Source organism: Elephantulus edwardii, unplaced genomic scaffold (genome assembly GCF_000299155.1).
Source record: "Elephantulus edwardii isolate Elephantulus edwardi_28Jun2011 unplaced genomic scaffold, EleEdw1.0 scaffold00212, whole genome shotgun sequence".
Taxonomy (NCBI): Eukaryota; Metazoa; Chordata; class Mammalia; order Macroscelidea; family Macroscelididae; genus Elephantulus; species Elephantulus edwardii.
This window is the reverse complement of record NW_006399962.1, coordinates 4,940,164-4,952,449: the sequence shown is the minus strand read 5'-3', so window position 1 is coordinate 4,952,449 and position 12,286 is coordinate 4,940,164. Positions and strand designations below refer to the sequence as shown.

The following is a 12,286-nucleotide window of genomic DNA, read 5'->3' as shown; positions in this document are numbered from 1 at the left end:
TGACTGACACTGAAAAGAATGAGAATCCCAGAGTACTTAATTGTGCTCATGCAAAACTGATTCTGGACCAGGAGGCTGTTGTGCCAACAGAGCAGGGGAATGCTGCACGGTATAAAATTAAAAAGAGAGTGCATCAGGGTTGGGTTCTCTGTTCATACCTATTTAATCTGTACACTCAGCAAATTATTCGAGAAGTTAGACTCCATGAAGAGAAATGTGACATCAGAATTGGAGTGAGACTCATCAATAATTTGTGTTATGCAGATGACACAAACTTGCTTGATGGAAGCGAGGAGGACTTGAAGCACTTGTTGCAGAAGATCAAAGAATAAAGACTTCAGTATGGATTGCAACTCAATGTCAAGAAAACAAAGATTCTTACCATAGGCAACATCATGATAGATGGAGAAGAGATTGAAACTGTGAATGACTTCATCTTGGTTGGGTCCACAATTAACATTCTTAGTACCAACAGACAGGAGATAAGGAGATGCATTGCAGTTGGGGAAATCTGCAGTTAGGGTCCTCTCCAAATTATTAAAGAGTAATGATATCATTTTGAGGACTAACATGTATCTGATTCAGGCCATGGTCTTTCCAATCACTTGCTATGTATCTGAGAGCTAGACAAAGAATAAAAGAAGAATTGATGTGTTTGAGCTGTGGTGTTTGAGAAGATCACTGAACATCTCCTAGATGGCCAAAAGAACAAATATACCTTGGAGTGGGTGCAGTCAGAATGCTCTTTGGAAGCAAGGATAATGACGCTTTGTCTCACATACTTTGGGCATGTTACTAGGAGAGGCTATTCCCTGGAGAAGGGCATAATTCTGGGAAGGGTGGAGAGCAGCTGAAGAAGAGGAAGACCCTTAACCAGGTGGACTGATGCGGTGACTGCCACAATCAGGCTTCAGTGTGTCAGGAAGTGTGAGGATAGCAAAGGATAGAACAGCATTCAGATGTTTTGATCATAGGGTTGCTATGAGTCGTACTTGACTTGACCACACCTAGTAAAAACAACATTCTATGTGTTTTCTATGTGATAAAGTGAGTTTAGAGGCATTACAAAGGAAATAAGGAGCAAAAGTGAAAAAATAGGTAGACCGAGATGGAGAAAGGGAAAACCATGGCATAGAAAAGGAAGAGCACGGCAGCCTGAACTGCTGGGAAGTTGTTGCCTCTCATCTTGACTGGGTATGCAAATATTGAGTGCAAAAGTATATTTTCCCCCCAAACTTTTCAGGAGAGGATACTCCAAAAACAGCTTGCTTTCTCCTGTGGGGACGGAAGTTCACCTTGTTTTTCTTGACTCTACATTGCCATATATACAATATCTAGAAGATGGAAAGAATATACTGAGTCACTGTATTGAAAGGAATTGGCAGACACAGAAGAATTTAATGAAACAACAGATGAGCAAGAGCCTATGGTAATGAAGGAAGAAGTTCAAGCTGCTTTGAAGGAAATAGCAAAAAATAAGACCCCAGGAATAGATGGTATACCAATTGACATATTTCAGCTAACAGATGCTGCCCTGGATGTGCTCACCAAGTTGTGCCAAAACATCTGGAGAACAACCACTTGGCCAACTGACTGGAAGAGATCTATATTTGTTCCCATTCCAAAGAAAAATGACCTAACAGAGTGTGGAAACTATAGAACAATATCACTGATTTCACATGCAAGCAAGATCTACTGAAGATTATCCCAAAACAACTTGAACAGCACATCAGCAGAGAACTTCTGGAAGTCCAGGCTGGGTTTAGAGGGGGTCGTGGTACTATGGATATTGTAGCTAATGTTAGCTGAAAGCAAGGAATACCAGAGGAATGGGTATCTGTGTTTCATTGATTATGCATAGGCGTTTGACTGTGTGGATTCATAACAAACTGTGGCTAAGTCTGAGAAGAATGAGAATACCAGAACACCTGATCATGCTAATGCAAAACCTATACTTGGACCAGGAGGCAGTTGTCAGAACAGAGCAAGGAAACACTGAGTGGTTCACAACTGGTAAGGGCGTACGACAAGAATGTGTCCTGTCTCCATACCTTTTCAACCTGTATGCTGAACAAATTATCCAGGAGGCTGGGCTCTATGAGGAGAAATATGGCGTCAGGATTGGTGGAAGATCTATCAACAATCTGCGTTATGCAGATGACACAACCTTGCTTGCTTAAACTGAGGTGAGGAGGACCTGAAGCGCTTGCTGCAGAGCGTCAAGTACCGCAGCCTTCAATATGGATTGAGGCTCAATGTCAAGAAGACAAAGATTCTAACCACTGGAACAATTGACAGCATCAGGATGGATGGTGAAGAGATTGAGATTGTTCACAGCTTTGGTTTGCTTGGCTCCACAGTCAACACTCTTGGCACCAGCAACCAGGAAATTAAAAGATGTACTTCAATTGGAAAGTCTGCTGTTAGGGACCTCTTCAAAGTACTGAAGAGCAATGGTGTCTCTCTGGAGACTAAGGTACATCTGATACAGGCCATGGTCTTTGCAATCACTTGTTATGAGTCAGAGAGTTGGACAATGACTAGGGAAGAGAGAAGGAGAATTGATGCCTTAGAGCTGTGGTGCTGGAGAAGAGTATTGAGGGTACCATGGACTGCTAAGAAAACAAACAGATTCATCTTGGAGAGGATTAAACCAAGCTACTCCTTGGAGGCAAGGATTCTGGGGCTTCGTCTGACATACTTTGGACATGTCGTAAGGAGGGACTGATCCTTGGGAAGTACATCATGCTTGAGAGGGTGGAGGGACAGCGCAGGAGGAGAAGGCCCTCTATGAAGTGGATTGATTCAGTGACTGGGGTAATTGGGATGGATGTGTCAGAGACAGCGCAGTTGGCACAGGATAAAGCAGAGTTTAGGGCTGTTGTACATAGAGTTGCTATGAGTCATAAACAACTCGAGGGCACATAACAACAACAACAACAACTATATTGCCAACTCTTTTCTGCCACCATTTCATCTGTAGACACCTTGATCATCTCATCAACCCTCAGAATACTGCACTGACCCATTATTGATGAGATATTGGTGAGATTCCAGATGTACATTCCTATCAGACAGTAAGAAATAAATGCCATAAAATTTAAGATCCTGCCACCTCACTGACAGTTTGATAAGGATGACAACATATTTATGCCAACTTTAAGGACAAGTTGCCTTATCTATTTCTTCCTATGGTAAGAAAAAGATCTTCTATGAATTTCTAGATTTTGGAAGCAACATATAACCCATTTTGGTGTGCTTCTTCTAATGATTTACCAGATGCTCTACATACTAGAACAAAATAAGGTTTTCTACAGGCTCCAGGGTGCACCTTCTGAATTACCCTGTAGACCTTGAGGGGCTTGGCTGAAGCCCTGGAGCCTGTGGTAAATTCAAGAAGCAAATTACAGATTTAGGGACCACACCTGGGATTGGAGAATGAAAAACCATTCTATTTGGCAAATATAATCAATATCTTATTCTCTAAAGATACTTTTAAAAAAGAGGGAAACTGCTCTTAGGATGCTTATAGCTACAGCATATGCTGTATAGCCTGTACTGTAGTGCCCATAATGAGTTTGTTGTCACTTGATTCACCCAATCTAAAATTGACCATGAGGGAACTCTGGTGACCTAGTGGCAAGAAGCTGCACGGCAATCCCAAAGGCTCGTGGTTTGAATCCACCAGATGCTCTACTGGAGAAGGAGGGGCAATCTCCTCCTGTGCCAGTCGGATATGATTCGTCAGTACACAGCAAGGAAGACAGATAAAAAGGGGGGGGGAATAAATAAAATTTATTATGGCGGTAGCATTTTACTCACAAGTGAAAGTACTGCATTTAGATAGTCTCAGAGTAGATACTAAAGACACTGGTCAGCTGCTTCATTATAGAAATCTACCCTAGTTGATTTTTAAAGCATTGTGAATTGAATGCTTATGATGGTAGAAATGGAGGCCATGAATGAACTCAACAACAAGGACTTGCTAGTGATCTAAGTTGATCTCACTAGATTAATCAACTCACACCACCACTGATAATCCAACTTGCCACTCACTTGACCTTTGCAGTTAAAATCACTGGGTTTAGAGCCAGATGGCTTGAGTTCAAATTTTGAGTTCTGCTATTTATTAGTTGTATGATCTTGGTCAATTTACTTATACTCTCTTAACCTCAATTTCCTTGCTTGTGAAATGGGCATAATAACAGTACTTAGGTAGGCTCTGGTGGCCTAGTAGGCTAAGTTGCATTGCCAACCCAAAAGTAGGTGGTTCGAATCCACCAGTTGTTCTGCAGGAGAAAGATGGGCAGTCACCTCTCATGATTTATAGCCTCTGAAAATCAACTGGAAGGTCATTTGTGAGTTTCTTCTAACTCAACAGCAATGAGTGAATGAATAGGTAGAGGAGTGTTGTTGATGTATTGCATAACATATCTTGTAGCTAACCAAAAAGTCTGTGGTTTGAATCCAACAATATTCCACAAGAGAAAGATAAACACTCTCATGCCATAAAGATTTACAGCCTCAGAAAGACAATAGAGGGGTGCTGTAAGTCAGAATCAACTGACGAGGTAGGTTAACAGCTGAGATTTCCACTGTCATGAGAGTCCTATTCTATTTGGTTTCCCTTATTCCTAAGGATAGGCCATAAGACTACAGAAATGGTGTCAGGCCATGCAAATGGCTCAAATCAGAAAAAACAATTCTATTTCTCAGTTTGTTTAGGCTTTTTTCCTTGAATAGAAGTTGTCAGAGTTTTCTACTTTGAGTCTCTATTGCATCTGACAATCCAACCCTGCTTGAACAGCACCTGGAAATTGTTGTTATTGTGTGCCACCAAGTCACTTTTGACTCATAGTGACCCTATGTACAACAGCTCTAAACCCTGCTTTATCCTGAGCAGGTGTATCTTTGACACACCTTCCCCCTATATCCCCAGTCCCTGAGTCAATCCATCTCATCCAGGATCTTCCTCTCTTGTGTTGTCCCTCCATTCTCCCAAGCATGATGTCCTTCTCCAAGAACTGGTCCCTCCTTGCAACATGCCCAAAATATGTCAGACAGAGCTTTAGAATCCTTGCCTTCAATGAGTAGCCTGGTTTCACCCTCTCTCAGGATAAACCTGTTTGTTCTCCTAGCAGTCCATGGTATATTCAGTACTCTTTTCCAGCACCACAGCTCAAAGACGCCAATTCTCCTTCTATCATCCCTAGTCATTGTCCAGCTTTCTGAATCATAGCAAGTAATTGCAAGACCATGGCCTGGATCAGGCGTGCCTTTTCTCCAGACTGACTTCATTGCTCTTCAGTACTCTGGAGAGGTCCCTGACAGCAGATTTTCCCAGTGCAATTAGTCTTTTGATTTCCTGACCGCTGGTACTGAGAGTGTTGATTGTAGAGCCAAGCAAACTAATGCTGTTAACAATCTCAATCTTTTCACCATCTATCATGATGCTGCCAGTCAATCCAATGATGAGTATCTTTGTTTTCTTGACTTTGAACTTCAATTCATATTTAAGGCTGCAATCTTTGGCCAGTTTAGCAAATGAAAATACAGAAAACCTAGTTAAATTCAAGTGTCACTAACAACAAAAGTTTTTAGTGTACTTATTCACTCACTCATCACCACTGAGTAAATCCTAGCTGACACTTCAATGAGTTTTCAGGAGGCTGTGAATCGCATGGTAGGGGGTTGCTCATTTTTCTCCTGCAAAGCCGCTGGTGGATTTGCACAACCAGAGAGGCAGGCATTACCTTTGGGTTGGCATTGGGTCTCCCTAATATACCACACCATCAGAGCTCCCCCAATTTGTATTAAAAGTATGTACCAAGTACATACCAAAATGTACCAAATGCTTCTTTCCTTAAATAAATTATTACTTGATTTTCCTGGCTAAATAATTTACATTTTTGTTGTTGTGTACTGTAGAGTCATAGCCAATCCACAGCTTGACCTCCAGTATGTTTTCAGAAGCAGTTAATCACACAGGAGATTGCCAGTGCTTCCGCAAAGCAGCTGGTGGCCTTGAACCAGGTGCCTTTGGGATTGCAGTGCAGCTTCTTGCCACTAGACCACCAGTGCTCCCTAAATAATTCACAGGGCGTTGTTATGCAACAAAAAATTATGTTTTTTTAAAAAATCCAGCATTCCTACCTGGAGACCTTGAAACTAGAGGCATTAACTTCCAGATCTGAAGATCACCATCTTGGACAATTAAGAATGAAGCCACGTAGGGCAGAACTCATTCCTGAATTTTAGCCAATTATCTTGACCTGAAAATTGTGAGGAAGAGCCCTCAGCTGGACTGTTGTTGTTGTTGTTGTTGTTGTTGATCACCATTGAGTCAAGCACGACTGATAGCCACACTATGAACAAAAGGCCTGAAGCCTTTCTATAACTATCATAATTTATTAAAGTTCATGGAATTTCCAGAGGCATGTTATTTAGGAAGTGGATGTCACTCCTGCTTTCTACAAGTCTGAATTCAAGGCACAAGCTCTAGGGGAAGGTTACTCTGTGCTGCTCCAGGGGAAGGTCCCTGTCCGGATTCATGCACTTGGGCATCTAGCCTGGCATCCTTCATCCCCCCTTTTGCTTCCTTATTTGCTATCTGATCTCTTTTCCATCTCAAAAGAAACAGCAAACGAGCAAAAGCCAATGGTAATGAATGAAGAAATTCAAGCAGCACTGAAGACACAGACAAAAATAAGGCCTCAGGATTCAATGGGATACTAACCAACATATTTCAACTAACAGAAGCAACCCTGGACGTGCTCGCCAGGCAATGTCAGGAGATCTGGAGGACAGCTGCATGTCTGACTCACTAGAAAATGTCCATATTTGTTCCCATTCCCAAGAAAGGTGATAAAACAGAAGGTGGAATTTATCAAACAGTATCATTAATATCACATGCAAGCAATATACTAGCAAAGAGCATTCAAAAATGGTTAGAACAGTGCATAGAGAACTGCTGAAGTTCAAGCTGGATTTAGAAGAGGCCATTTGCTGATGACTAATGGATCCTGGCTAAAAGCAAAGAATACTGGAAGAATGTCTACTTGTGCTTTATTGACTATGCAAAGGCATTTGGCTACGTTGATCATAACAAACTATGGCTAACATTGAGAAAAACAGGAATTCCAGAACACTTTAATGTGCTCATACAAAAACCTTTCTATAGACAAAGACATTTACCCATTACTCCAGTTGTTGTGTCAATACATCTCATCTGGGGCTTTCCTCTCCTGTACTATCCCTCCACCTTTCCAATGACTGGTCCTTCCTGGCCACGTATCCAATGTATGTGAGATAAAATTTCAAAATCCTCACCTCCAAGAGCCAGCCTGGTTTCACTCTCTCCAGGACAGATTTGTTTGTTCTCTTGGCAATCCTTGGTTCAATACTCTTCTTCAGCACCAAAGGCATCTATTTCTCTTCTGTCATCCTTATTCATTGTCCAGCTTTCTAATGTATAACAAGTAATTGCAAAAACCATGGCTTGGATCAGGCACATCTTAGTCTCCAGACTGATATTTTTGCTCTTTAGTTCTCTGGAGAGGTCCGTGACAGCAGACTTTCCCAGTGCAATTTGTCTTTTGATTTCCTGGCTACTGGTACCAAGAGTGTTGATTGTGGAGCCAAGCAAGGTAAAGCTGTTAACAATCTCAATATCTTCTCCATTTCTCATGAGGCTGCCAATTGGAGAATCTATATGGATATTAAAAGCATGTTTAGACATAGGCTGCTATGGTAAAATGTTACAATAAAGTTATTTAAATGGAAAATAAAGTGTTCTGAACAGTTTTAACAATGTAACTTTTAATTTTTAAGATATGTATCTATACATTTGTAGATTGAAAACATTCAAGAATTTATCCAAGAATATTGTCAACACCAAAATATTAACTGCTATTTTCTTTGCTTCTTGACCCAAAACTCTCTCTAATCAACATGTACTACTACAGAAACACCAAAATAAATGGAAAAAAAATTGAAATTGTCAACAATTTCATCTAAGTTGGACCCATAATCAACATCCTTAATACAACAGTTAAAAAATCAAAAGATGTACCACACTGGGGAAATCTGCTGTCAGAGACCTCTCCAAAATGCTGAAGGAAAAATGACATCAGCTTAAAGATTAAGATGAGTCTGTTCTTCTCAATTACTTGCTCTGCGTTTGAAAGTTGAGCAATGAATAAGGATTCCAGCCAGGAAAATCGATACCTTTGAGCTATGGTGTTGGTTGTTGTTGTTGTTGTTTAATGCCGTCGAGTCGTAGACGACTCATAGCGACCCTATGAACGAACAGCCTGAGCACTGTTCGTACATAGACTTTCCAGAGGCAAGCCATTTTGGAAGTGGATGCTGCTCCTGCTTCCAGGCTTGATTTAGTCGGGAAGCTCCAGCCAACACTGTCCACCATGGGTGCCCATTACCACGATTGGCACATCACTGTCACAGGCTTCAGCATCACAGCAACCACGAGTTACCTCTGTACAGCAATGCACAGACCAGTGCTATACCACCCAGAAGAATGTTTGACAGGAAGACAATTTGAACCTGGCCCGAGAGAACTAAATAGTTCAAGGAGAGTCCAAAGAAAAAAACAGTCTGGTGAAAGTGAAACCAGGGTGTTCCTTGGAAACAAGGATGGCAAAGTTGTCTCACATACTTTAGGCATGTTGTTAGAAGAATCCAGCCCTTGCAGAACATCATGTTTGGAATAGTAAAGGGCCGACATAGGAGAGATAGACCCTCAACAAGATGGATTGACGCAGTGACTGTAACAATGGGCTCAAGTATATCAGAGATGATGAGGATGGCACAAGATAGGACAAGGTTAAGATCCATTGTTCCTAGAGTGGCTATGAGTTACAGTTGACTCGACAGCACATAACAACAGCAACAGGATTATAAAATCAATGCTAATTTAAATGCCCTCATTTCTTATGTCTTGAGAGTTATTTCCATGTTGTCACTGCTCTCTATTGTTGAAATAGAGCTCATGAGCAAGTAAAAACTGGCTTTCCAAGAAAGATAAAATGGTGCTGAATCCCTCTGACCAATAAATGAAAGTGGATTCCAAGTGGAAATAGTGGATATTTACCAAGATACAAGAATTCTAAAGATCAGATCAGAGTTAGAGAAAGAGACCGATCTCTCCTGGAGTTGAGGGCAGTAGAAATGAAAACCAGGGCAAAAATGAAAGGCAATTCAGCTGGTGAAAAAGAAAGAAAGAATACCAACACTTCAATAATACCAGGAGGAAAGTTACAGGTCAGGAGCAGCACAACACAGCAGCACTGAGACTCAATACCTGTCAAAGCCAGACCAACTCAACTAATCCCTGTCCCATCCTTCCCTGCCTCCTGATAGCGAGACTAGACCTTGCCCCTGGAGTAAAAGAGAGCTTATTGCACCTAAGACAGCTGACAGAGAAAGATTTGTATGTTCAGGCTCTGGAAAAAAGAGATAGAGCACTGTCTCCAGCAATCATAGCCCAAGAAGGTATCTGAGCCTTGGCGGGGGGGGAATAGGAATTACTCAGTCATCACATCTGCCTTCTTTCCTCATATCACCCTGAGAGGTCTATACTCAGCTCTGTCCTATGAATAAGTGAGATCAGCTCATAAGAACAGGCTCTAAATGAAGAGCTTTCAGAGTTTCAGGCCCTTAAGCCATGGAGGGAACCCCACACTCAGACAAAGCAGAGCAGGCTAGACTTTTGGGGACTATAAGTTCATATCCTTGAGTGTGCTCTTATCTCCAGAACTCAGGCAGATGATGAATTCCAAAGATGCTTCTTCATCAGTCTTCTCATGGCCCCTGTAACCTCCTTGTTCCTCAGAGTATAGACAAAAGGGTTGAACACAGGGGTGACCACTGTGTAGAAAAAGGCAAGGATCTGGTCCGTGTCCTGAAAGGAACCTGCCCAAGGCCTCATATAGGCAAGTGTCCCTGTCCCAAAGAACAGCATGACCACAAACAGATGGGAGGAACAAGTAGAGAAGATCTTTTGACGTTCCTGAGATGTTGCGACCCCAAGGATGGTGGTAAGGATACAAGCATAAGAGACAATAATCAGTGAGAAAGGAGACACAATAAAGGCTACAGTGACAACAAGATTCCCCACTTCACCCCAGAAGGTGCTGGCGCTTGCCAGTCTCAGCACTGGCAGAATGTCACACAGGAAGTGGTGGATGGTGCTAGCGCCGTGGAAGGGCAGGGTGAAGATACAGATGGAATGAATGGTGCCAGTGATGATGCCCATGAGGTATGAGGCACCCACCATCCTTACACAGACTTCTCTTCTCATCAGGGTAGTGTAATACAGCGGCCGACAGATGGCAGCATAGCGGTCATAGGCCATGGCGGTGAGCAGGCAACACTCAGCGATGCCAAAAAGCGCGAAGAAATAGAGCTGAGTGAAGCAGCTGGCAAGTGGAATGGTCGGGCAGGAGGACAGGAGATCAACCAGCATCCGAGGCACGATGGTTGTGGTGTAGAGGATTTCCACCACCGAGAAGTGGCGAAGGAAGAAGTACATGGGCGAGTGCAGGGAGGGATCTGCCAGTGTGAGGAGGATGATCAGGGCGTTCCCCAGCAAGGTCACCAGGTAGATGCAGAGCACCCCACAAAACAGGGGCACCTGGAGGGAGCCAAAACCTGAGAATCCCAGCAAAATAAACTCAGTCACTGCTGTGTCATTACCACCCTCCATGTCAGACTGGAGGTAGTGGAAGTGGGGGCTCACACCTCTAGGAGGTAGGCAGGTAAAGGCAAAAATTCCAGCTACAGCAGGAATGACAAGAAATCCATGAGAACACCCCAATTCTCATGACAGGGATAGATGTCCACCAGGGTTGCTAACAACTCCCTCCCAGAAAAACCCTTGAAAAAGGAAGATGATAAAATGCAGGAAGTGCGAGGAAGGAGAGGAAGGAAGCAGATCCTCCTCACAACTGGGAGCCTGATGGACACCAGGGAGATTTGTTACGCTCACACCAAGTTATGAATCTGCGAACACAGAGCTGGGGCTCATGGGAAATCTCCTTTCCAGAAAGTGGGTGAGAATACAGGCATAAAGTTGATAAAAAGAAAAATGGAACTACCATGAGGCAGAAAGAGCAGGAGTGAGGACAAAAACAAGTGAGGGGGGGAAAGAGAAGGTACAGAATCAATTATGACAAAGAAAGGGCAGCTGGGGCTTTTACCTACAAATCCATTCCCCATGGCCTTCACAGTGCTTCCCAGCAGCATATCACAACAATTCAATCCCCAAAAGGGACATTCCCAGAGCAGTGGGAGAGGGTGGGGAGGACACAGGCAGGGGAGGAAGATGTTTGCCTTGGGACCAAGAGAAAGGGGAACTGCTTCTTTCTAACTCATCCTGTACCTAACCCTCTCTGAAGTCCCTGCAGCTAATTTGGGAGCTGGAAACACCCTCACAAATACAACAGAAAGACCACAATTCAAAAGGATTAAAGTGCACCCAGGATCCCTTAGCAAGCCCAAAATGGAGGTAGGCACAGAAATCATTCTTGTTCTAATTCCCTGGCCAGTTTCTATCTGCTTCACTGCTGAGCCCACTACCCCAAGAGCCACCTTTTATCTAAGTAGCTTTCTCAAAACTAGTCACTAGTTTCTTCTTTTCAATGCTTAGAAAGCAAGGAGTCTTTTTAAAATAATAACATTTTTTATTGTATTTTCAGTGCAAGGTTACATAGTAAGTAAGGGCCTCATTCAACAATTTCTATACAAATGGCTCAGTGACGTTGGTTGCCTCCTTCGCAGTGTGAACAGTTTTATCATTTCCATTCTGGTTATTCCACTTCTAGTCATCTCATTTCCCTGCCTGCTTACTTTCACATCTTTGCTTTAAAGTAATTAATGACTATTTAGTCTTATAAAGATTTTAATTTTTTTAAATAAAATTTTTACTTTATACTTGTTTGTTTACAAAGTGCATATACATTGTTTTCACACTGGATCTTTCCCATTTCTTTTACCCACCCCTCCCTTTACCCATCAAATTGTGGGACCCTGTGAACTCCACTGCCTATCCTCACCCATCTGCTCTTACCCTCCCTCCCCCCATGGATCTTCATACACATTTTACTAGTTCTCTAGTTCTACAATAATGGCCTTATACAGTACTTGTCCTTATGGAACTGAGTTAGTTCACTTAGCATAATGTTCTCCAGTCCCTCCCAAGTTTTGTAGTGATTTTACTTATAGATGATAATTACTCATGTTGTTGTTGTTATGTGCCGTCGAGTCGTTT

The 12,286-nt window shown here is 42.5% G+C and overlaps 1 protein-coding gene across 1 annotated transcript; it reads right to left on the bottom strand.

Annotated features, from left to right (window-relative positions):
- Positions 1–9,775: 9,775 nt before the first annotated feature.
- On the bottom strand, positions 9,776–10,723 carry LOC102850392 (olfactory receptor 9-like). Its single transcript, XM_006897687.1, has one exon. The coding sequence runs from the start codon at positions 10,721–10,723 to the stop codon at positions 9,776–9,778; it is 948 nt and encodes a 315-aa protein (XP_006897749.1).
- Positions 10,724–12,286: the final 1,563 nt, after the last annotated feature.